This window comes from Pristiophorus japonicus, chromosome 9 (assembly GCF_044704955.1).
Source record: "Pristiophorus japonicus isolate sPriJap1 chromosome 9, sPriJap1.hap1, whole genome shotgun sequence".
Taxonomy (NCBI): Eukaryota; Metazoa; Chordata; class Chondrichthyes; family Pristiophoridae; genus Pristiophorus; species Pristiophorus japonicus.
The window spans coordinates 217,682,226-217,709,197 of NC_091985.1; the positions used below are offsets into that span (position 1 = coordinate 217,682,226).

A 26,972-nucleotide genomic window follows, 5' to 3' on the forward strand; every position below is an offset into this window, starting at 1 on the left:
GGGCTAAACAGATGGTGATTGGTCATCGGAAAAGACCAATGAAATGTACCGCAGAGCGACCAATCACAAGTTCACTCCCTGCATCCGTCCAGAATGTATAAGAAGAGCAGATGAGGGAGGAGTTTCGCATTCTTTCTCTGAACCTGTGGATTGTCTGGAAGAGGAAAAACCGACGGTAAAGCTCGGGCCAAGGCCAAGTCTCGTTCCTCCCGGGCCGGACTGCAGTTCCCTGTGGGTCGTGTTCATAGACTCCTGTGAAATGGGAACTATGCTGAGCGTGTGGGTGCCGGAGTCCCGGTCTTACATGGCTGCTGTGCTCGAGTATCTGACCGCTGAAATCCTGGAGCTGGCCGGCAACGCGGCCCGCGACAACAAGAAGATCCGCAACATCCCCAGGCACCTGCAGCTGGCCATCCGCAACGACGAGGAGCTCAATAAGCTGCTGGGAAAGGTGACCATTGCTCAAGGCGGGGTGCTGCCTAATATTCAGGCTGTGTTGCTGCCCAAGAAAACCACCACTTCGTCCAAGACCAAGTAAAGCGGACAAGATTTAATCTAATAACCAAAGGCTCTTTTCAGAGACATTCACAGTATCTGTAGAAGGGCTGCTTACTGACTTAATGGAGTGAGAGCCCTTGAATTCATGTACCGATAGATTGGCTTATTTCAGACATGTAAACGTAGAAAATAGGTGCAGGAGTAGACCATTCGGCCCTTAGAGCCTGCACCGCCATTCAATAAGAATCATGGCTGATCTTTCACCTCAGTACCCCTTTCTCTCCATACCCCTTGATCTCCTTTAGCCATAAGGGCCACATCTAACTCCCTCTTGAATATATCCAACGAACTGGCATCAACAACTCTCTGCGGTAGGGAATTCCACAGGTTCACAACTCTGAGTGAAGAAGTTTCTCCTCATCTCAGTCCTAAATGGCTTACCCCTTATCCGTATGCGGGAGTTTTCAGTTACGGTTCTCTACTCACACATACACTCTTCCAGTTAACAGCGAATAACTGAACTACAGTTGTCACTCAACAATTGTATAAATACCGCCACCGGTTCCTTAAATATTATTTAATGTGTCTGAAAACTAGAGAGTCGGCGATGATGAATTAATATAGTAATGAAAGGGCCTAGTTTAATTCTTGTCTGGTTTGAGATAGTTTGAATGCTGTTTTTGTTCTCGGGAGCTCCGGCCGTTCCGGCTGTGTATTTCTCTGCTAAGCCAGTCAGTTTACACCGCACTGCATCAGCGAGCGATATACACATACAGGACCCGGATCCATTGCAGTGCTTCCCAGATCTGCCTGCCCCCATTCTCCGGCAACACCGAATGGGGAAATCTGTGCTCTGCCCCGGGGAACTCGAGGTCAGAGCGACGCAAAGCCGATGTCAGTTTCTGAAAATATTAAAGGGCTCATTAGTTTATATTAGTCAAAGCTCATGTGAACCGAGCTGGTATATGAACACACGATCAGTAATCAATACCACACCCTCTGCCCGTCCCTACAATGGGTTAATGAACAACACGAAGCTCTGGTTACAGGAGATCGCAGCTCTTTCCTTTGTTGATTTGGTGGCTCTGAAAAGAGTTGTTGTTTCACTTGGTGCTGAAGCTCCGAGCCGAGGCAGGGGGTGTCTAGGCGCACTCCCCGCGGATGCGGCGGGCCAGCTGGATGTCTTTGGGCATGATGGTGACTCGCTTGGCGTGGATGGCGCACAGGTTGGTGTCCTCAAAGAGCCCCACCAGGTAAGCCTCGCTGGCCTCCTGCAGGGCCATGACGGCCGAGCTCTGGAAGCGCAGGTTGGTCTTGACGTCCTGAGCGATCTCCCGCACCAGGCGCTGGAAGGGCAGTTTGCGGATCAGCAGCTCGGTGGATTTCTGGTAGCGGCGGATCTCCCTCAAAGCCACGGTGCCGGGTCTGTAGCGATGAGGCTTCTTCACTCCGTCGGTGGCTGGAGCACTCTTCCAGGCCGCTTTGGTCGCCAGCTGTTTACGAGGTAACCTGTGGAACGCCCACATCCCATGAACGAATGCAAAAGAGGAAAGAGCAGAGGCCTTGACCATCATTTTCCAGTCCTCTTTGGATCTGGGCATGGTGCCGGAGGATTGGAGGACTGCTAATGTAGTACCCTTGTTTAAGAAGGGAGAAAGGGATCGGCCGAATAATTACAGGCCTGTCAGCCTAACCTGCATTTGGAAAGGCAAGGATTAATTAGGGTCAGTCAGCAAGGATTTGTTAAGGGAAGGTCGTTTCTGACTAACCTGATTGAATTTTTTGAGGAGGTAACCGAGACGGTCGATGAGGGTTGTGTGTACAATGTAGTATATATGAACTTCAGCAAGGTTTTTGATAAGGTTCCACATGATGGACTGATCATGAAGGTTAAAGCCCATGGAATCCAGGGCAAAGTGGCAAATTGATTCCAAAATTGGCTTGGAGTAAGAAGCAAAGGGTAATGATTGATGGATGTTTTTGTGACTGGAAGAATATTTCCAGTGTGATTCTGCAGGGCTCAGTACTGGGTCCTTTTCTTTTCATGGTATATATCAACGATTTAGATTTGAATATAGGGAGTATGATTCAGAAGTTTGCAGACGAGACTAAAATTGGCTGTGTGGTTGATAATGAAGAGAAACGTAATGGGCTGCAGGAGGATATCAATCTACTGGTCAGGTGGGCAAACCAGTGGCAAATGGAATTTAATTCAGAGAAGTGTGAGGTAATGCACTTTGGGAGGGCTAATACGGATAGGGCATACACATTAAGCGATAGGCCACTTAATAGTGTAGATGAACAAAGGGACCTTGGAGTGCTTGTACACAGATCCCTGAAAGTGGCAGGCCAGGAGGATAAGGTGGTTAAGAAGGCATATCGAATGCTTGCCTTTATTGGCTGAGGCATTGAATAAAAGAGCAGGGAGGTTATGCTTAAATTGTATAATACTTTGGTTAGGCCACAGCTCGAGTATTGCTTGCAGTTCTGGTCGATGTATTATAGAAGGACGTCATTGCACTAGAGAGGGTGCAGAGGAGATTTACTAGGATGCTGCCTGGAATGGAGAATCTTAGTTATGAGGACAGATTGGATAGGCTGGGTTTGTTCTCATTGGAACAGACGGTTGAGAGGAGACCTCATTGAGATGTACAAAATATTGAGGGGCCTGGACATAGTGGATAATAAGGGTCTATTTCCATTGGTGGAGGGGTCTATTGCGAGGGGGCATTGTTTTAAGGTGGTTAGTGGAAGTTTTAGAGGGGATTTGTTGTGGGGGGGGGGTTGGTTTCTTAACGCAGAGGGTTGTGGGGATCTGGAACTCACTGCCTGGAAGAGTGGTGGATGCAGAAACCCTCACTACTTTTAAGAGATGGATGGATGGGCACTTAAAGTGCCGTAACCTGCACAGTTACAGACCTAGAGCTGTAATTGGGATTAGACTGCATGACCTTTTGGTGGATGGAGCAGATATAATGGTGAGTGCTGCAGGGAATAAAATACAACCAGGATGATCTCCTGGACTATTTTCGATCACCTGGATGGGTCGGAGAGGAATTTTCCCATATTTTGTCTCTCTAAATTGGCCTGGGTTTTTGCCTGGTTTTTGCCTCTTCCAGGAGATCAGATGGGTCTGGTTGGGGTGGCGTGTAGAATGTTTCAGTATAAGGGGTGTCACAGTTGTGGTGAGGCAGACTGGTTGGGCTGGGTGCTCTTTGCCTTTCCGTCATTGTTCATAGGTTTATATTTAGCCATTAGGGCTGCTGACCAAGGGCCGTGTGGCTCTTTGGTGGCCAGCGCGAACATAAAGGGCTGAAATGGCCTCCTACTGCGATGTAAATTTCTATGTTTCTATGTTTCTAAATACATGGTATGTGACACCTTCTGCACAAAATAAAGTTCACGGGATTGGGGAAATATATTAGCATGGATAGAGGTTTGGCTAACTAACAGAGAACAGAGAGTCGGGATAAATGGTTTGTTCTCTGTTTGGCAATTAGTAACTACTGGGATGCTGCAGGGATCAGTGCTGGGACCATTAATACAATCTATATTCATGACTTAGAAGAAGGGACCGAGTGTAATGTAACCAAGTTTGCTGATGATACAAACATGGGAGGAAAAGCAATGTGTGAGGACGACACAAGAAATCTGCAAAAGGACATAGACAGGCTAAGTGAATGGGCGAAAATCTGGCAGATGGAGTATAATGTTGGAAAGTGTGAGGTCATGTACTTTGGCAGAAAAAAAATCAAAGAGCAAATTATTATTTAAATGGAGGAAGATTGCAAAGTGCTTCAGTACAGCGGGACCAGGGCGTACTTGTACATGAAACACAAAAGGATAGAATGCAAGTACAGCAAGTGATCAGGAAGGCCAATGGTACCTTGGCTGTTATTGCAAAGGGGATGGAGTATAAAAGCAGGGAAGTTTTGCTACAGTTATAAAGGGTATTGGTGAGGCCATACCTGGAATACTGCGTGAAGTTTTGGTTTCCATACTTATGAAAGGATATATTTGCTTTGGAGGCAGTTCAGAGGTGGCTCACTAGGTTGATTCCAGAAATGAGGGGGTTGACTTATGAGGAAAGGTTGAGTAGGTTGGGCCTCTACTCATTGGAATTCAGAAGAATGAGAGGTGATCTTATCAAAACATTTAAGATTATGAGGGCGTTTTACAAGGTGGATGCAGAGAGAATGTTTCCACTGATGGGGGAGACTAGAACTAGAGGGCATGATCTTAGAATAAGGGATCGCCCTTTCAAAACAGACAAAGATAAATTTATTTTCTCAGAGGGTTGTAAATCTGTGGAATTCGCTGCTTTGGAGAGCTGTGGAAGGTGGGACATTGAATAAATTTAAGATAGAAATAGATAGTTTCTTAAATGATAAGGGAATAAGGGGTTATGGCGAGCAAGCGGGGAAGTGGAGCTGAGTCCATGATCGGATCAGCCAAGATTGGAGGGGGAGAGGGAGGTGGAGGGGTGAGAGGGGGAGGGGGTTGAGAGGGGGAGGGGGTTGAGATGGGAATGGGGGTTGAGAGGGGGAGGAGGTTGAGAGGGGGAGGGGGAGATTGTATTGAATGGTGGAGCAGGCTCGAGGGACCATATGGCCTACTCCTGCCCCTATTTCTTCTGTTCTTATGACAGAGAGACAGAGAGGGAGAGACAGAGAGGGAGAGATTTTGAGAGAGAGCGCAAGATATACTCTCTCGCTCTCCCCCCTCTCTCACCCTCCCCCTCTCCCCTCTCCTTCCCTCTCCCCCTCTCCTGTCCACCTCCCTCTCTCTCCCCCCTCTCTCTCTCCCTCCCACACTCTCAGCACCTTACCCGCACTCACCCTACCTCCCTCTCCCCTCTCCCCACCTCCCTCTCCCCTCTCCCCCTCTCCCTCTCCCCCTCCCCTCTTCACCCTCCCTATTCATCCTCGCCCCTTCCCCTCCTCCCGCCCCCTCTCTCTCCCCCTCCTCACCCCCTCCCTCCCCCTCTCTCTCCCCCCCTCACCCTCTCCCCCTCCTCTCTCTCCCTCCCCCCCCCCGCCGCTTGCACATGGTTACCCCCCTCCCCCGTCCTCCTCCCCTCCACAGGCCCCCTCCACCCCCCGTACATACCCACCCCCCACCCGAACATGGTTACCTTTCCTCCACTGTACACGATTATCCCCCTCCCTCCCTCCCGGTGCGGCCTGTGGTGACTCACCAATAGTTCTGGGCCTGTTAGATCAGCATCAGGGGCAGCGGAGGACGATGAAGATGAGGGCGGCCAGCGATTGTATTTCCTGTACTGGGTCTGCACAGAGTCAGTAACCTCTCCCAGCCCCATTCCCCCTCACACGTGCTCACACCCAGCATTGTATTTCAACAGCACCATTCACAGCCTCAGGACCCCTGCAAGCCCCTCACAGCACATTCCCATGTGGTAGCTGTTGTAATGTGGGAAACGCCGCAGCTAATTCATGCACAGCAAGCTCCCACACACAGCAAAGTGATAAGTATTGGCCCCAGGACGGTGGTCGTGGGTGTTATGTATTTAACCCCTTGCAATCTGCATTACACTACCACCAGAGGGCCCACCTGTTGGAGTCCCAAGGGATCCCAGCATCCCTTAGGACTCCAACAGGTATATAAGCAGGTCACCCATGAGGTACCTACACTCTGAAGTCTCATTAATGGAGCTAAGGTCACACTTGCTCATTGTACACAGTACTTAGTTTCATCCTTTATTATGAGCTATCAATTGGCGATGAGGTAACGAACAACCGCGCAAAAATGCAAAGAACTGTTGGTATCCTGGAGAAGTTCTTAGAAGGGAATGATTGGGAGGCCTTCGTGGAGAGACTTGACCAATACTTCGTGGCCAATGAGTTGGAAGAGGACGAGAACGCTGCCACATGAAGGGAGATCCTCCTAACTGTCTGTGGGGCAACAACCTATGACCTCATGAAGAATCTCCTAGCTCCGGCAAAACCAACAGCTAAATTTTATGAATTATTGTGTACGCTGGTCCAGGAGCAAATAAATCGTAAGGAAAGTGTTCTTATGGCGAGATATCAATTCTACACATGTCAACGGTCAGAGTGCCAGTAATTGGCGAGCTATGTCGCCGAACTAAGGCGCCTCACAGGATATTGTGAATTGAGGGATTCCTAGAACAAATGCTTAGAGACTTTTTTGTACTGGGCATTGGCCATGAGCTAATCCTTCGCAAACTATTGACTGTTGAAACTCCGAATCTAAGTAAAGCCATAACAATAGCCCAGGCACTTATGTCTACCAGCGACAACACCAAACAGATTTCGCAGAGTAAAGACGTTTCGACCAGTACTGTGCACAAAGTAATGCTGTTTTCGAGCAGAAATATACATGGCAGAACGTACACGCCGGCTGTTGCTGCCCGACCTCAGATGACCCAGAGTCCACCATCAATGGTTAATGCGAGGCAGTTAACACCTTGTTGGTGCTGTGGAGATGATCATTGGCCCCATCAATGGCACTTCAAATACTATGCATGCAATGGTTGCAGAACAATGGGACACCTCCAGTGAATGTGCAGGTGAACTGCAAACCCTGCAAACCACCACGTTGCAGAGGAAGATCGATCCGCTGTGGATCAGGCTGAATTGGAAACTCATACCGAGGAGGCAGAAGTGTACGAGGTGCACACATTCACCACGAAATATCCACCAATAATGTTGAAAGTTGAACTGAACGGAATTCCAGTATCTATGGAACTGGACACGGGTGCGAGTCAGTCGATAATGAGTAAAAAGGCTATCGACAGGCAGTGGGGCAAAAAGACACACAGGCCCAAGCTCGGCCCCATTCACACCAAACTAAGGACTTACACCAAGCAAATAATCCCTGTAATTGGCAGTGCAGAAGTCAAAGTCTCCTATGATGGAGCAGAACACGAACTCCTACTGTGGATTGTGCCAGGGGATGGCCCCACAATGTTTGGCAAAAGCTAGCTGGGAAAATTCCGCTGGAACTGGGAAGACATCCGAGCGCTTTCGTCCATCAACGACGCCTCATGTGCCCAGGTTTTGAGCAGGTTCCCATCGTTGTTCAAGCCAGGCATTGGAAGCTTCTCAGGGGTGAAAGTGCAAATCCATTTCATCCCCGGTACACGACCCATCCACCACAAGGCATGGGCAGTACCATATATGATGCATAAGAAAGTGGAAATTGAGCTGGACAGGCTGCAGCGAGAAGGCATCATCGTGCCAGTGGAATTCACTGAGTGGGCTAATCTGATTGTCCCAGTACTTAAAGAAGACAGCACGGTCAGAATTTGTGGGGAATATAAAGTAACGATTAACCGGTTTTCGCTACAGGACCAGTACCCGCTACCCAAGGCATCCAACCTATTTGTGACTCTGGCTGGAGGAAAGACATTCACCAAGCTGGACCTGACCTCGGCCTACATGACACAGGAGCTGGAGAAGTCTTCGAAAGGCCTCAACTGCATGAACAAAGGCCTGTTCATCTATAACAGATACCCGTTCAGGATTCGGTCGGCTGCGTCAATCTTCCAATGGAACATGGAGAGCCTGCTAAAGTCAGTTCCTCACACTGTGGTTTTCCAGGACAATATCCTGGTTACAGGTCAGGACACCATCGAGCACTTGAAGAATCTGGAAGAGGTTCTTAGTCAGTTGGGACTCAGGTTGAAATGCTCGATATATTTTCCTGGCACAGGAGGTTGAGTTCCTGGGAAGAAGAATCGCAGCAGATGGCATCAGACCCACCGATGCCAAGACGGAGGCCATCAAGAACGCGCTGAGATCACAGAATGTGATGGAGCTGCGATCGTTCCTGGGACTCCTTAACTATTTCAGTAATTTCCTGCCTGGGTTAAGCACCCTGCTAGAACCCCTACATGTGCTACTGCGCAAGGGAGATGACTGGGTATGGGGGAATTCACAAGAGGCTGCCTTTCCGAAAGCCAGAAATCTGTTGTGTTGAAACAAACTGCTTGTCCTGTATAACCCTTGTAAAAGATTAGTGCTAGCTTGTGATGTGTCGTCATACAGGGTCGGGTGTGTGTTACAACAGGCTAACCAATCGGGGATTTTGCAACCGGTCGCTTATGCATCCAGGAGGTTTTCCAAGGCCGAAAGGGCCTACAGCATGATTGAAAAAGCGTGCGTTTACTGGGTAAAGAAAATGGACCAGTACTTATTTGGCCTCAAGTTTGAACTTGAAACTGACCACAAGCCACTCATATCACTGTTCTCTGAGAGTAAAGGGATTAACACCAATGCCTCTGCCCGCATCCAAAGATGGGCGCTCACGCTGTCAGCGTACAACTAAGTAATCCACCACAGACCGGGCACACAGAACTGCGCTGATGCTCTCAGTCGGCTGTCATTGCCCACCACCGGTGGAAATGGCACAGCCAGCGGACTTGCTCACGGTAATGGATGCATTCGAAAATGAAAACTCCCCCATTACAGCCCGCTGGATCAGGACCTGGACCAGCCACGATCCTTTACTGTCCTTGGTAAAAAAAACTATCCTCCAGGAAGCTGGTCCGGTGCCCAGCGGAGATGCAGGAGGCGATTAAGCCATTCCACAGGCACAAAGACGAAATGTCCCTGCAGGCGGACTGTCTGTTGTGAGACAATCGTGTGGTCGTGCCCAAGAAAGGCAGAGATATGTTCATTTGTGAACTGCACAGCACACACCCAGGCATTGTAATGATGAAAGCCATAGACAGATCCCATCTGTGGTGGCCCGGCATTGACTCAGATTTAGAGTCATGCGTGCGCCAGTGCAATACTTGCTCTCAGCTGAGCAATGCACCCAGAGAGGCAGTGCTAAGTTTGTGGTCGTGGCCCTCCAAACCGTGGTTGAGGATCCATGTGGGCTACGCGGGCCCATTTCTAGGCAAAATGTTTTTGGTTGTCGTGGATGCTTACTCAAAATGGATTGAATGTGCAATAATGTCTGTAAGCACGTCCACGGCCACTATTGAAAGCCTACGAGCCATGTTTGCCTTGCCCAGCTTTCCTGATGTCCTGATCAGTGACAATGGATCGTGTTTCACCAGTTCTGAATTCAAGGAATTCATGACCTGCAATGGGATCAAGCACGTCACATCTGCCCCATTCAAGCCCACATCCAACAGCCAGGCAAAGTGGGTAGTTCAGACCATCAAGCAAAGCCTGAAATGCGTGTCGAAAGGCTGCCTGCAGTTCTGCCTATCCCGAGTGCTGCTCAGCTACCGCACCAGACCCCACTCACTCACCGGCGTTCCCCCAGCCAAGCTGCTCATGAAAAGCGTGCTCAAAACAAGGCTCTCTCTTGTCCACCCTGATCTCTATGATCACGTGGAGGGCAGGCGGCATCAACAAAGTATGTACCATGACCGCACAAATTTGTCATGCGATATTGAGATCAATGATCCTGTGTTTGTACTCAAATATGGACAGGGTCCCAGATGGCTCGCTGGCACGGTCATAGCCAAGGAGGGGAGTAGGGTGTTCCAGGTCAAATTGGCCAATGGACTAACATGCAGAAAACATTTGGACCAAATCAAATTACAGTTCACCAACAGCTACGAACAACCCAAAGAAGACACCACCAACTTTGACCCTCCAACACACACACAAGTGGCAACTGACATCATGGTTGACCATGAAGCTGAACTCACCATCCCCAGCAGCCCAGTGAAGAACTAACCACCTCATCCACATTCGCATTTGTACCGAGACAATCGACAAGGGAGTGAAAAGCCCCAGATCATCTCACCTTGTAAATAAGTGTACTATTGACTTCACGGGGGAGTGATGTTATGTATTTAACCCCTTGTAACCTGTATTACACTACTACCAGAGGGCCTACCTGTTGGAGTCCCAAGGGATCCCAGCATCTCTTGGGAGCACAGTATATAAGCAGGCCACCCACACGGTACCTGCACTCTGGAATCTTATTAAAGGAGCTAAGGTCACACTTGCTCATTGTACACAGTATTCAGTTTATTACGAACGTATCAGAGGGAGTGCAACGAGTTCAGAAGAATGAGAGGGGACCTCAAAGAAACATTTAAAATTATGACGGGGTTAGACAGGTTAGATGCAGGAAGAATGTTCCCAATGTTGGGGAAGTCCAGAACCAGAGGTCACAGTCTAAGGATAAGGGGTAAGCCATTTAGGACCGAGATGTGGAGGAACTTCTTCACCCAGAGAGTGGTGAACCTGTGGAATTCTCTACCACAGAAAGTTGTTGAGGCCAATTCACTAAATATATTCAAAAAGGAGTTAGATGAGGTCCTTACTACTAGGGGGATCAAGGGGTATGGCGAGAAAGCAGGAATGGGGTACTGAAGTTGAATGTTCAGCCATGAACTCATTGAATGGCCGTGCAGGCTAGAAGGGCCGAATGGCCTACTCCTGCGCCTATTTTCTATGTTTCTATGTTTCTATGAAGGTTCACCAGACTGATTCCTGGGATGGGGGGGTTGTCCTATGAGAGATTGAGTAGACCAGGCCTATATTCTCTAACGTTTAGAAGAATGAGAGGTGAGAGGCGACACCCACATCGCATGAAGGAATTTAAAAAAGTGATGAGTGAGGTGTTTAAATTTGATCAAGGACAGCAGCCAAATTATTAGAGACACTCCCAGTCCTTCAGGACCTGTGCCCAGGGGAGAAGCTGATGGGTTAATCTGATCATCTTTGGGTTAAATGTTGTGTTCATTGAGCTAAGCACCTCGTGCCAGCATCAACCACTTTCCAGTCGGGCACTGCACGGGCTAGATACAGAGTGAATCCATCGGTCGCTCCCCGACACAGATACTGAGGGACAGGGAGTGTCCGGGACACTGACATTCTCACTCAATAAGGTATAAATTGATCCTGTACCTCTCCCCATTAATCCTGGGTTCCACACGGGCCAAATCCTGTTCCTGTTTCCCTTCCTGTAACAGCACTGAGCTCAACCCAGCCCAAGAAAGATTGGATCAACTGGGCTTGTATTCACTGGAGTTCAGAAGAATGAGAGGGGATCTCATAGAAACGTTTAAAATTCTGACGAGTTTAGACAGGTTAGATGCAGGAAGAATGTTCCCAATGTTGGGGAAGTCCAGAACCAGGGGTCACAGTCTAAGGATAAGGAGTAAGCCATTTAGGACCGAGATGAGGAGAAACTTCTTCACCCAGAGAGTGGTGAACCTATGGAATTCTCTACCACAGAAAGTTGTTGAGGCCAATTCACTAAATTTATTCAAAAAGGAGTTAGATGTAGTCCTTACTACTAGGGGGATCAAGAGATATGGCGAGAAAGCAGGAATGGGGTACTGAAGTTGCATGTTCAGCCATGAACTCATTGAATGGCGGTGCAGGCTCGAAGGGCCGAATGGCCTACTCCTGCACCTATTTTCTATGTTTCTATGTTTCTATAATGAGCAAGGCTCAGGGAGGGTGGTTGCTAGGCACTGCAGTGATGTCATAAAGCAGGGCCATTCAGCCCAGCGGGTCCTCTCCATGTCCCTTTAAAGGTGGAGAGGTGGGACATCCTGTCTCAACACACATCCCCCTGTTCATACTGAGAATCCCTGGGGAAGGCCAAGGCCCAGAGTGTAGAACACAACCAAGGGGGAAAGAGGAGGAGAGAAGGGGAGGTAAATCACGGAGTAGGGACTGAGGGCCACCAAGCTTCAGTTTTAGAGCCTGTAGACTTCAGGAGAGGAAGAGTTAGTTCTGCAGTTTCAGGATCCAGGGAGAGAACAAGGAGCAGATGGGAAGACTGGTGTGGGTTCCAGCACAGTGAGGATGTAGGGGGAGGGAGATTGTGTAGGGCCGTGTATTAGGGGTGTAGGAGGGACAAGAGAGGAAAGGTCAGAGGAGCAATTACTGCAGCACAACCAATAGTGAGAGAGAGAAGGTGGGGTCTGAGTGGGCCCTGGACAGGCCGGTAAACTGTTTGTTTGCTGTGACCAGCTTTCCTTATGTCACAAATAGCCTCCTGTCCCAGTGACACAAACAGCCTGTTAAACGCCACCAATGTCCTTTTGTCTGGCGAGGTCTCCCTTTGTGAAACATCAGCTTCTCATTCTGACTTACTCACAGAGAGAAATGAGCTTCAGAACTGCCGACACTGTCCCTTTGAAGATCAATTGCCCATTGAGTTTGATTAAATTGATGTTAAACTAAAAATACTGCTTTGCCCTGTGACAATAACAGATTATCAGAATATTTCCCATAGGTTAAAAAACAATATTACAGGGACTCACTGCCCTGGATAGTTGGACTGGACCTGTGATATAATAGAAATGTATTTCCTGTCAGACTTGGACACCTGGTAGATCCATCTTTAAAAAAGTTGTGAGAACTCAGTTCTCAGATGTATTCCACACAATTTGTAACAAGTGTGCAATCAGTTTGGCTTATTGTCGAGAAATCAAGGACCTGACACACTGTGTGTGTGGGACACAAACCTGATTTATTGGACATTGATACAGATTAAACTCCAGCCCAGTTATAGGGGTTACTAACATCAGTTTTACCAAACCCCAACTGCCCGAATGAACATGGTTCAGTCCTGGATATGATTAACAGCAGAATCCAATCCCTGTACTCACTTGTGAACTTGCTGCTGCCTCAGCAGGTTGGATAAATTAGTGAGTCCCTTTGCACACTCGGGGTAGGTGAACAGCATCTCCGCAGTGTGAATTCGCTGGTGTGTCAGCAGAACCTTTGTGCTTTTAAAGCTCTTCTCACTGTCAGAACATTTCAAAGATCTATTATCAGTGTGAACAAGCTGGTGTGTCCAGAGGTTGCATGACGGAGTAAATCTCATCCCACACATGCAGCAGGAGAATGGCCTCTTCCCAGTGTGAACTCACTTGTGGGTCAGCAGTTTAGATGAATGAGTGACTCCCTTCCCACATACGGAGCAGGTGAACAACCTTTACCTGATGTGAACTCACTGGTGTTTCAGTAGGTTGGACGAGTGAGCAAATGTCTTTGCACAGTGACAGCACCTAAATGATCCCTCGTCAGTGAACATTTGTTGGTATTTCAGCAGGTTTGATGATTCTTTGAAAGTCTTCAGACAGCAAGAGCAACTGAACGGCCTCCCCGGTGTGACTGCGTTGATGAGTGTCCAGCTGGGAGGGGGAATTGAATCCCTTCCCACAGTCCCCACATTTACACAGTTTCTCCATGGTGTGTGTCCTTGTGACTCTCCATAGTTGGACGATCAGTTGAAGCCTCGTTCACGCACACAACATGTGTACGGTTTCTCCCCGCTATGAATGGTGCGATGTTTTTTCAGGTTGTGTAACTGGTAAAAGCCCTTTCCACAGTCGGTGCACTGGAATACTCTCACTCGAGTTGGTGCTTTTCCAGTCACACTGATGTTTGAATGTTTGAAATCTTTGCCCACACACAGAACAGACAAACATTTGCCCTTCCACACTCAGAGCCCGATGATATTGGGGCTCTGATGAATGCAGTAATTGTGTCTGACCTGGGTGTGATGTGGACTGGGACTTTGCTCTGTAAATGCTGCTCCCCTTCTCTCACAGCCTGGAATACCAGTTGAAAAAAGCCCTCACTGAGTCCCTCATCGAAACTCTCAACAATTCGAGTGTGTGAGGGGCGGGGCTTGTGGCCCCCCAGTGGGCGGGGCTGAGCCAGGGTGGGAGGGGCTTGGGCCCCCAGTGGGCGGGGCTGAGCCAGGGTGGGAGGGGCTTGGGCCCCCAGTGGGCGGAGCTGAGCCCAGGTGGGAGGGGCTAGGGCCACCAGTGGGCGGGGCTGAGCCTGGGTGGAAGGGGCTTGGGCCCCAAGTGGGTGGGGCTTGGGCTCCCCAGTGGGCGGGGCTGAGCCCGGGTGGGAGGGGCTTGTGGTTCCCCCCCCAGTGGGCGGGGCTGAGCCTGGGTGGGAGGGGCTTGGGCTCCCCAGTGGGTGGGGCTTCAGGGTCTCTGTTCCTCACTGGGTCCCAGTGCCTGGGAGATGCAGCGTCCTGGACAAGAGCTTTATCATCACCTTTACAATCAGAGAGTGGTTACAGCACGGAAGGAGGCCATTTGGTCCATCGAGCCCGTGCCGGCTCTGGTTAGCTGGTCCCACTCCCCCACCCTTTCCCGTAGCCCCACAAACTTCTCTCCTTCTTGTACTTACCCAACTCCCTTTTGGAAGCTTTGATTGAGTTTGCCTCTATCTCCCTTTCCGGCAGTGCATTCCAGAGACTGACCACTCGCTGCGTAAAAAGGGCTTTTCTGACGTCGCCCTTCGTTCTTCTGCCCATCACCTTAAATCTGTGTCATCTGCTTCTTGACACATCCGCCAATGGGAACAGGTTCTATCAACTCTGTCCAGACTCCTCATGATTTTAAAAACCAACAAATCTCCTCTCAATCTCTGCTCTAAGGAGAACAATCCCAGCTTCTCCAGTCTATCCAAGTAACTGAAGTCCCTCATCCCTGGAATCAATCTTGTAAATTTTTTCTGCAACCTCTCCAAGGCCTCCACATACTTTCAAAAATGCGGTGCCCAGAATTGGACACAATACTCCAGTTGCAGATAGTGCAGATGACACGAAGCTGGGTGGCAGTGCGAGCTGTGAGGAGGATGTTAAGAGGCTGCAGGGGGACTTGAACAGGTTAGGTGAATGGGCAAATGCATGGCAGATGCAGTATAATGTGGATAAATGTGAGGTTATCCACTTTGGTGGCAAAAACATGAAGGCAGATTATTATCTGAATGGTGACAGATTATGAAAAGGGAAGGTGCAAAGAGACCTGGGTTTCATGGTACATCAGTCATTGAAGATAGGCATGCAGGTACAGCAGGCAGTAAAGAAAGCAAATGGCATGCTGGCTTTCATAGCGAGGAGATTTGAGTATAAGAGCAGAGAAGTCTTATTGCAGTTGTACAAGGCCTTGGTGAGACCACACCTTGAGTATTGTGTGCAGTTTTGGTCTCCTAATCTGAGGAAGGACGTGCTTGCTATTGAGGGAGTACAGCGAAGTTTCACCAGACCGATCACGGGACGGCAGGACTGACATACAAGGAAAGACTGGATCGGCTAGGCTTATACTCACTGGAATTTAGAAGAATGAGAAGGGATATCTTAGAAATTTATAAAATTCTGACGGGACTGGACATGTTAGATGCAGGTAGAATGTTCCTGATGTTGGGGAAGTCCAGAACCAGAGGTTATGGTCTAAAGATAAGGGGTAAGCCATGTAGGACCGAGATGAGGAGAAATTTTTTCACCCAGAGAGTTGAGAACCTGTGGAATTCTCTACCACAGAAAGTTGTTCAGTCCAGTTCATTAGGTTATATTCAAAAGGGAGTTAGATGTGGCCTTTATGGCTAAAGGGATCAGCGGGTATGGAGAGAAGGCAGGGGTGGAGCACTGAGGTTGCATGATCAGCCATGATCACATTGAATGGTGGTGCAGGCTCGAAGGGCCGAATGGCCTGCTCCTGCACCTATTTTCTGTGTTTCTATGTTTGAGGCCGAACCTGTATTTTATAGAGGTCCATCATAATATCCATGTTTTGTAATCTATGCCTCTATGATGCCCAGGATCCTGTAAGCATTTTTAAACTGCTTTCTCAACCTGCCTTGCCCCCTTCAACGATTTGTGCACATAGACCCCTAGGTCTCTCTGTTCATGTACCCCCTTTAAAAATGTACCCTTTAGTTTATATTGCCGCTCCTCGTTCTTCCTACCAAAATGTATCACTTCAAACCTTTGTGTTAAATTTCATCTGCCACGTGTCTGTCCAATTCACCAACCTGTCTGTGTCCTCCTGAAGTCTATCACCATCCCCTCACCATTCACTGTACTGTGTCCACCCATTTCACCAACCTGTCTGTGTCCTCCTGAAGTCTATCACCATCCTCTTCACCATTCACTGTACTGTGTCCACCCATTTCACCAACATGTCTGTGTCCTCCAGAAGTCTATCACCATCCCCTCACCATTCATTATACTTCCAAGTTTTGATCCATCTACAGATTTGGAAATTGTGCCCTGTACACCCAGGTCTGTGTCATTAATATTGATCAGGAAAAGCAGTGGCCCCAGTACCGAGCCCTGGGGAACACCACCGTGTACCTTCCTACAGTCTGAAAAACAACCTTTCCCCACAATGCTCTGTTTCCTCTCACTTAACCAACTGAGTATCCATGCTGCCACTGTCCCTTTTATTCCATGGGCTTCGATTTTGCTGGTATTGGTAACACGCCTGGGATCATAGCAAGGGGATTTGAGTACAGGGGCAGGGAGGTGTTACTGCAGTTGTACAGGGCCTTGGTGAGGCCACACCTGGAGTACTGTGTACAGTTTTGGTCTCCTAACTTGAGGAAGGACATTCTTGTTATTGAGAGAGTGCAGCGAAGGTTCACCAGACTGATTCCCGGGATGGCGGGACTGACATATGAAGAAAGACTGGATCAACTGGACTTGTATTCACTGGAGTTCAGAAGAATGAGAGGGGATCTCATAGAAACGTTTAAAATTCTGACTGGTTTAGAGAGGTTAGATGCAGGAAGAACGTTCCCAATGTTGGGGAAGTCCAGAACCAGGGGTCACGGTCTAAGGATAAGGGGAAAGCCATTTAGGACCGAGATGAGGAGAAACTTCTTCACCCAGAGAGTGGTGAACCTGTGGAAATCTCTACCACAGAAAGTTGTTGAGGTCAATTCACTAAATATATTCAAAAAGGAGTTAGATGTAGTCCTTACTACTAGGGTGATCAAGGGGTATGGCGAGAAAGCAGGAATGGGGTACTGAAGTTGCATGTTCAGCCATGAACTCATTGAATGGCGGTGCAGGCTCGAAGGGCCGAATGGCCTACTCCTGCACCTATTTTCTATGTTTCTATGACTAAACACAAAACCCAGTCTGTTGATCACTTTCAGCTACTGGACTTAGCTTGTGCCCCAGAGCATCTCTTCCACCTTCAATGTGTGAATAGAGCATCATGCCTGCAAAGCTGGTTTACGTTTATATCCACGCAGCAAATATATTTAAGAAAAGTCTGTTGGCCGATGAGAAACTGTTCAGGTGCCAGCGTGCTGCTGGTTTGCCTGGCATTTTGCCTGTAATGGGAAATAACTGAACATTTCTCCCAGTGTAACTTTTGCTGTAATGAAATGTGTTTTTAATAAGCCTCACGTCCTTGCTCATGTCTGCTGCAGTTGTGTAGAAAGGGAATGTGTGAAGTGATGGTGTTTGTATGGAGATGTGAAACAAGGAAACGGTATCTGTGTGTGACAGTGACGCAGCCTTGTGGTCACAGGGAGAACCAGGCACCGATAACCTTGTGGTTATGGTTTGAGCAGGTCAGTTCACCAATGCTCGAGCTAAGGGGTGCCAGGGATCGGCAGCAGCAGCAGTAAATACAATCTAAATGTAAATTCTGATGTAGTTTATCTTCATTTATTCCTATTTTAATAGCTTTTGCTGAATGTGGCCCATGCCAAGTGTCAGGATATTGGATCAGGCCCACCATAGAAAATGAGTTTGACACCCCTGAGGTAGATAATGTCAACCGGATTCCCCCATCCACCAACCTAACAACTTCTTTACAAACTCAAGCTAGTTTGTAAGACATGACCTTTTTTACTGGAATCCGTGTTCAGTATCTCCAATGGCTTCTTCCCTTACCCCATGATCGAAAACAGCATCTCTCGGGATCCCTTCACGTATCTTCCCGGTGATCGAGGTCACATTGATGGGCCTTCAGTTCCCGAGCTCTGATTTGTGCCTAATTTGCAAAATGGAAACTACGTGTGCTGCCTTCCATCTCAGGGAACAACCCATGACTCTACTGAGCTGTTGGAGATATGGGCTGACAGAGCACCCGTCCCATCTCTTTAAAACACCCTTGGGTGGATAACATCCGCACCTTACACCCGTCAAGATTAACCCGCACGGTGACTTTGCTGTCAGTGAAGAGAGATGAAAAAGACCAAAGTGCCGTTTGCCCCTCTCAGTGTGGCCCTGAAGGACTGTGTCCAGGCTGAAGTTCTCTCCCCATACAATCCTCCCCCAGATTGTCCTCTCTGAGCTCCAGCCAGGTGATGCTAAATACTCGGGCGGGAAAGTCAAAAATCTACAGAAATGTGTTGAAAGCAACTCTAATTTATTTATATATATCCTAAATATCAAATTCCAATCCAGTTACAGGAGTTATTAATTTCAGCGGAAACAAACCCCAACTTTCAGAATAAACACGATTCAGCCGGGATGTGATTAACAGCAGCAATAACAGCAGAATCCCACCCCTGCAGTCACTTGTGAGCTCGCTTGTGTGTCAGCAGATGGGATAATCGAGTGAATCCCTCCCCACACTCTGAGCAGGTGAACGGCCTCTCCACAGTGTGAACTCGCTGGTGTGAGAGTAGGCTGGATGTCTCAGTGAATTCCTTCCCACAATCGGAGCAGGTGCACAGCCTCTCCCCAGTGTGAACTCGCTGGTGTTTCAGCAGGTTGGATGACTGAGTGAATCCCTTCCCACACTCAGAGCAGGTGAACGGCCTCTCCCCAGTGTGACCTCGCTGGTGTATCAGCAGGTTGGATGACTCAGTGAATCCCTTCCCACACTCAGGGCAGGTGAACGGCCTCGCCCCAGTGTGAACTCGCTGGTGTGTCAGCAGGTGGGATGATGTAGTGAATCCCTTCCCACACTCAGAGCAGGTGAACGGCCTCGCCCCAGTGTGAACTCGCTGGTGTGTCAGCAGGTGGGATGATGTAGTGAATCCCTTCCCACACTCAGAGCAGGTGAATGGCCTCTCCCCAGTGTGAACTCGCTGGTGTGTCAGCAGGTGGGATGATGCAGTGAATCTCTTCCCACACTCAGAGCAGGTGAACGGCCTCTCTCCAGTGTGAACTCGCTGGTGTGTCAGCAGGTGGGATGATGCAGTGAATCCCTTCCCACACTCAGAGCAGGTGAACGGCCTCTCCCCAGTGTGAACTCGCTGGTGTTCCAGCAGGCTGGATGACCGAGTGAATCCCTTCCCGCAGTCGGAACAGGTGAACGGCCTCTCTCCAGTGTGAACTCGCTGGTGTATCAGCAGGTTGGATGACTGAGTGAATCTCTTCCCACATTCAGAGCAGGTGAACGGCCTCTCCCCAGTGTGAACTCGCTGGTGTCTCAGCAGGTCGGATGATGTAGTGAATCCCTTCTCGCAGTCGGAGCAGGTGAACGGCCTCTCCCCAGTGTGAACTCGCTGGTGTATCAGCAGGTTGGATGACTGAGTGAATCTCTTCCCACATTCAGAGCAGGTGAATGGCCTCTCCCCAGTGTGAACTCGCTGGTGTCTCAGCAGGTTGGATGATGTATTGAATCCCTTCTCGCAGTCGGAGCAGCTGAACGGCCTCTCCCCAGTGTGAACGCGCTGGTGTTCCAGCAGGCTGGATGACCGAGTGAATCCCTTTCCGCAGTCGGAGCAGGTGAACGGCCTCTCCCCAGTGTGAACTCGCTGGTGTCTCAGCAGGTCGGATGATGTAGTGAATCCGTTCCTGCAGTCGGAGCAGCTGAACGGCCTCTCCCCAGTGTGACCCCGCCGATGTGTTTCCAGCTGGGACGGGCATTTGAAACGTTTCCCACAATCCGCACATTTACACAGTTTCTCCCCAGTGTGACTGCACTTGTGTCTCTCCAGGTTGGATGATCGACTGAAGCCTTGTTCACACACAGAGCACGTGCATCCTTTCTCCCCGCTGTGAACAGTGCTTTTTGCTTCCATGGTCAAAGGCCGATGATATTCAGGTCCCGACGATTCGAGTGGCCGTCAGATCTTAATGTGATGTTTGGTTTGAGCCTCCGGTCGACAAATCCTCCCCGTTTAATACCCTGTAAAATGAATTTCAAACAGGAAAAAGGTTGGGTGAGAGAAAACCCACAAAAACACTAAGGTAGGTTGTGAAATTGAGCTGAATGAACCTGGCTATTTGTGCGGCCATCAGCAGAAAAAAAGTGACCATGACAGCTGTCGGATTGTCATAAAAACCCAACTGGTCACTGATGTACTTCAGGGACGGGAACCCACCACCTGGTCTGGGCCTACACAAGACTCTGGCCTCGATGGGTAGAGGGAGAGGTGGGTGGGGTGAAGGGGAGGGACTTTATACATCTGCAACTCGACCAGAACTTTGACAGAACCTCCCAAACCCACAATCTCTCCCACTTAGATAGACCAAGGCACCAGGTGCTTGGGAAATCCATCACCTCCAAGTTCCCCTCCAAGTCTCCCACCATCCTGACTTGGGCATATATCACCGTTCCTACATTGTCACTGGGTGAAAATCCTGGAACTCCTCACCTAACAGCATTGTGGGAGGACCGTCACCACACGGACTGCAGCGGTTCGAGAAGAAGGCGCACCATCACCTTGTCAAGGGGCAAATGGAAATTGGAAATATATTCTGGCCTTACTAGCGACACCCACATCCCAAGAATAGATTAAAACAAATCTGTACATTGAAAGCCTCTACAGATGTACTTGTTCCTAAACCAATACTCTTCCACATTGTGCGGAACCTAGTGTCTGTTTCGCAACCTAATCTCCCCTAGAATCCAACGCCGTTGACAGTCTCTCATCGGAAATTGTTGTGTACCCGACTGGGCTCAGAGGTACTGGGGATTAAACCCAGCAGCTTCTAACCCCCCTCCCCCGCCCTCACCCCTCCCTCTCCACTCCAGCTCAAACTGATGCAACAAACAGACCCACACAGGAGGCCAGGGAGCGACTTCTGCATCCAGCGCCCACCCTGATACAGAGCGGCTCTGGATTGGTCGCTCTGTGTTTCCAGTATCGATGCACTTAAGATCAGCAAATGAGGGAGAAGGGAAGAGGCTTATTCTAATAGAGTTAGAACCATAGAATCAGATAATGGTTACAGCATGGAAGTAGACCATTTGGCCCATCGAGCTCGTGCCAGCTCTCTGCAAGAGCACCTCAGCCAGTTCCACTCCCCCGCTCTTACCCCACAGCCCTGCAACTGTTTTTCTTTCAGGCACTTATCCAACTCCCTTTTGAAAGCCGTGATTGAGTCTGCCTCCACCACCCTTTCAGGCCGTGCATTCCAGATATTAACCACTCGCTATGCAAAAAGGTTTTTTCTTGTGTCGCCTTTGGTTCTTTTGCCCATCACCTTAAATCTGTGTCCTCTGGTCCTCAACCACTCAATAAGATCATGGCTGATCCGATCATGGACTCAGTTCCACTTCCCTGCCCACTCCACATAAACCTTTACTCCCATATCGCTCAAAAATCTGTCTATCTCCACCTTAAATATATTCAATGACCCAGCCTCCACAGCTCTCCGGGGCAGAGAATTCCACAGATTTACAACACTCAAGAGAAGAAATTCCCCCTCATCTAAGTTTTAAATGGGCAACCCCTTATTCTGAAACTATGCCCCCTGGTTCAAGATTCCCCTATGAGTGGAAACATCCTCTCTGCATCTACCTTGTCAAGCCCCCTCAGTATCTTTTATGTTTCAATAAGATCACTTCTCATTCTTCTGAACTCCAATGTGTATAGGCCCAAACTACTCAACCTTTCTTCATAGGTCAACCACCTCAACTCAGGAATCAACCTAGTGAACCTTCTCTGAACTGCCTCCAATGAAAGTATATCCTTCCTTAAACACTGAGACCAAAACTGAATGCAGTACTCCAGGTGTGGCCTCATCAATACCCTGTACAGTTGTAGCAGGACTTCTCTGCTTTTATACTCTAACCCCCTTGCAACCCCAGCTTCTTCAGTCTGTCCAGGTAACTGAAGTCCCTCATCCCTGGAATCATTCTCGTAAATCTTTTCTGCATCCTCTCTAAGGCCTTCACATTATTCCTAAAGTGTGTTGCCCACAATTGGGCACAATACTCCAGTTGAGGCCGAACCAGTGCTTTGTACAAATTCATCATAATATCCACACTTTCGTACTCTATACTTCTATTTATAAACAGAGATACTGTCTAATGTAATATAAACAGGGACAGGGTCTGGTGTAATATAAACAGGGACAGGGTCTAATGTAATATAAACAGAGGCAGGATCCAGTGTAATATAAACAGGGACAGGGTCTAGTGTAATATAAACAGGGACAGAGTCTAGTGGAATATAAACAAAACAGGGTCTAGTGTAATATAAACAGAGACAGGGTCAAATGTAATATAAACCGAGACAAGGTCTTGTGTAATTATAAACAGTGACAGGGTCTAGTGTAATATTTAAAATTATTCCCGGTGACATGAGCTAGTGAGTACAGAAATAGGAAGATAGAGCAGATGACTGCGTGACTGGAGAGATGGTGCAGGAGGGAGGGCTTTAGATTCCTGACGCATTGGGACCGCTTCTAGGGGAGGTGGGACATGTCCAAACCGGACGAGTTGCATCTCAACAGAGCCAGGACTAACATCCTCGCGGGGGCATTTGCTAGTGCTGTTGGGGAGGGATGAAACCAGCTTGGTAGGGGGATGGGCACCTGAAAATAGATTCATTAGGGAGGGAAGTAAAGCTGGAATTAGAAAGCAAAAATGTAGAAAGTGAGTTTGAAGGACAGAGGAAAAAAGCAAGAAAAAAGGGTAAAAAAACAAATTTAAAAGCTCTCTGTCTAAATGCACATAACATTCATAACAAAATAGATGAGTTGACGGCACAAATAGATACAAATGGGTATGATCTGATAGCCGTTACAGAGATGTGGTTGCAAGGTGACCAGGATTGGGAACTGAATATTCAGGGGTATTTGACAATTCGGAAGAACAGACAGAAAGGAAAAGGAGGTGGGGTAGCTCTGTTAATAAAGGATGGGATCAGTGCGTTAGTGAGAAATGATATTTGCTCAGAGGATCAAGATATTGAATCAGTTTGGGTGGAGATAAGGAATAATAAAGGGAAAAAGTCACTGGTGGGTGTAGTCTATAGGCCCCCTAACAGTAGCTACACTGTTGGACGGAGTATAAATCAAGAAATAATGGAGGCTTGCAATAAAGGAACGGCAATAATTATGGGTGATTTTAAACTTCATGTTGATTGGACAAGGCAAATTGGTCAGGGTAGTCTTGAGGAGGTGTTCATAGAGTGTATCCGGGATAGTTTCCTTGAACAGTACATTGCTGAACCTACTTTCCTGCACCAAGATGGCCGCCGTTAGCCTGGGTTTGCGAGCGGGAGAAAGCCCCGAAGATGCAACCGCCGATATTGCGGTTATTATTCCGGGATGGCGGCGGGCACCGGTTGTTTATGAAGCCTCCTCAGCTCCCCGCTGATCCATTGCTCCCCTCCAACCCGCTGAAAATGACAATTCTGAGCAGCCAATGCGAAACGTGTCTCTTCCGCCATTACACGAATAGCGCATGCTCCAAACCCAGCCTCGATCCGCGCCTGCGCACTGACTTCCTGTGTCTCGGTGCGGCACATTCTCCCCGCGGGGCATGCTGGCCAAAAGCGCCGCCATTACCAGTCTGAATTTTTGACTGGAGCAGGATTTACTGTGATTGCATTGGACACTGAACCATGTTCATTCTGGCAGTTATTGCTTGTTTTTGATGATCTTAATAACCCCTATATATGAGCTAGGGATTAATATTGTGTATAAATATGAAATAAATCAGCGTTGTTTCAAACAGTGTGTCGAATATTTGAAGCAAAAGAGAGAAAGAAGAAAAGTAAAAGTGGAGGGCAGAGAAACCCAAGGCAAAAATCAAAAAAGGCCACATTGCAGCACAATTCTAAAGGGGCAAAGTGTGTTAAAAAGACAAGCCTGAAGGCTCTGCGCCTCAATGCAAGGAGTATTCGTAATAAAGTGGACTAATTAACTGCGAAGGCAGCAATTAACGAATATGATATAATTGGCATCACGGAGTCATGGCTCCAGGGTGACCAAAGCTGGGAACTCAACATCCAGGGATATTCAGCATTCAGGAAGGATAGACAGAAAGGAAATGGAGGTGGGGTAGCGTTGCTGGTTGAAGAGGAAATTAACGCAATAGTAAGGAAGGACATTAGTTTGGATGATGTCGAATCTGTATGGGTGAAGCTGCGGAATACCAAAGGGCAGAACATGCTAGTGGGAGTTGTGAACAGACCACCAAACAGTAGGAGTGAGGTCGGGGACAGCATCAAACAAGAAATTAGGGATGCATGCAATAAAGGTACAGCAGTTATCATGGGCGACTTTAATCTACATATAGATTGGACTAACCAAACTGGTAGCAATACGGTGGAGGAGGATTTCCTGGAGTGTATTACAGATGGTTTTCTCGACCAATATATTGAGGAACCAACTAAAGGGCTGGACTTCCTCGACTGGGTGATGTGTAATGAGAAAGGATTAATTAGCAATCCTGTTGTGCGAGGGCCCTTGGGGAAGGGTGACCATAATATGGTAGAATTCCTTATCAAGATGGAGAGTGACACAGTTAATTCAGAGACGAGGGTCCTGAACTTAAGAAAAGGTAACTTCGATGGTATGAGACGTAAATTGGCTAGAATAGACTGGCTAATGATACTTAAAGGGTTGACGGTGGATAGGCAATGGCAAACATTTAAAGATCATATGGATGAACTTCAACAATTGTACATCCCTGTCTGGTGTAAAAATAAAACGGAGAAGGTGGCTCAACCGTGGCTAACAAGGGAAATTAAGGATAGTGTTAAATCCAAGAAAGAGGCATATAAATTGGCCAGAAAAAGAAACAAACCTGAGGACTGGGAGAACTTTAGAATCCAGCAGAGGAGGACAAAGTGTTAAATTAGGAGGGGGAAAATAGAGTAGAAGTGGAAACTTGCTGGGAACATAAACACTGACTGCAAAAGCTTCTATAGATATGTGAGGAGAAAAAGATTAGTGAAGACAAACGTAGGTTCCCTAGCAGTCAGCTTCAGGTGAATTTATAATGGGGAACAAAGAAATGGCAGACCAATTGAACAAATACTTTGGTTCTGTCTTCACGAAGGAAAACACAAATAACCTTCCGGAAATACCAGCTGACAGAGGATCTAGTGAGAAGGAAGAACTGAAGGAAATCTTTATTAGGTGGGCAATTATGTTAGGGAAATTGATAGGTTTGAAGGCCGATAAATCCCTGGGGCCTGATAGTCTGCATACCAGAGTAATTAAGGAAGTGCACTAGAAATAGTGGATGCATTGGTGATTATTTTCCAACAGTCTATCGACACTGGATCAGTTCCTATGGACTGGAGGGTAGCTAATGTAACACCACGTTAAAAAAAAAAGAATGGAGAGAGAAACAGGGAATTATAGACCGGTTAGCCTGACATCAGTAGTGGGGAAAATGTTGTAATCAATTATTAAAGAAATAATAGCAGCGCATTTGGAAAGCAGGGACAGGATTGGTCCAAGTCAGCATGGATTTATGAAAGGGAAATCATGCTTGAGAAATCTTCTAGAATTTTTTGAGGATGTAACTCGTAGAGTGGACAAGGGAGAACCAGTGGATGTGGTGTATTTGGACTTTCAAAAGGCTTTTGACAAGGTCCCACACAAGACATTTGTGTGCAAAATTAAATCACATGGTATTGGGGGTAATGTACTGACGTGGATAGAGAACTAGTTGGCAGACAGGAAGCAGAGAGTCGGGATTAATGGGTCCTTTCCAGAATGGCAGGCAGTGACTAGTGGGGTGCTGCAAGGCTCATTGCTGGGATCCCAGGGGACATAATCTAAGGATAAGGGGTAAGCCATTTAGGACTGAGCTGAGGAGAAACTTCTTCATTCAGAGAGTTGTTAACCTGTGGAATTATTTGCCGCAGAGAGTTGTTGATGCTAGTTCATTGGATATAGTCAAGAAGGAGTTAGATATGGCCCTTGCGGCTAAAGGGATCAAGGGGTATGGAGAGAAAGCAGGAAAGGGGTACTGAGGTGAAGGATCACCCATGATCTTATTGAATGGTGGTGCAGGCTCAAAGGACCGAATGGACTACTCCTGCATCTATTTTCTATGTTTCCATATTTCTCCGTGATCAGAGGAGAGTAGTTGATTTTCTGTTACCGACTGTTCAATTTTAGTGCTTTTTCTTACTCTAACTTATATCACTTCTCACCTAGTTCGCCTTCTATCATATCAAACCTCAAACTTGTTCCGTTTGAGTACATGACTTGTGGTTGTAGTGGACTTAACTGCAGTGCCTCACTGTAAACTCAGCGGAAATCCTTTGAACCAACCCTTTATTGGACTGTCTTGCATAATATTTGAAATCCGTTACTTTCTGTATCAGTTAACCTATTTTTGGAACCAATTTCATTTTAAAAACTCGTCCACACATTTTGCACGTGATAGCCTGTGAAATATTTTAATATTTGTAATTGTCATTGTCACAAACTCCGTTCCTGAGCCACCGACTCCATCTTCTGTCTGATGCTCAACCAGACTATTCGCAACCTTGGTGTCATACTTGACCCCGAAATTAGTTTTTGACCACATATCCTATGCGCAGCATAACTAAGATTGCTTAATCCACCTCTGAAACATCGCCCGTCTA

General features: G+C 47.8%; 1 protein-coding gene across 1 annotated transcript in view; it reads right to left on the reverse strand.

Moving 5' to 3' along the window:
- Positions 1–1,640: 1,640 nt before the first annotated feature.
- The window catches only part of LOC139274137 (histone H3-like), a 38,041-nt gene continuing 12,709 nt past the window's right edge, over positions 1,641–26,972 (reverse strand). Inside the window, exons 2-3 of the mRNA XM_070891180.1 lie at positions 13,079–13,216; positions 1,641–2,007 (exon numbers count right to left, since the gene is read on the reverse strand). Coding sequence (XP_070747281.1) covers positions 1,641–2,007; positions 13,079–13,216 — 505 coding nt within the window. The remainder of the gene's footprint in view (positions 2,008–13,078; positions 13,217–26,972) is intronic.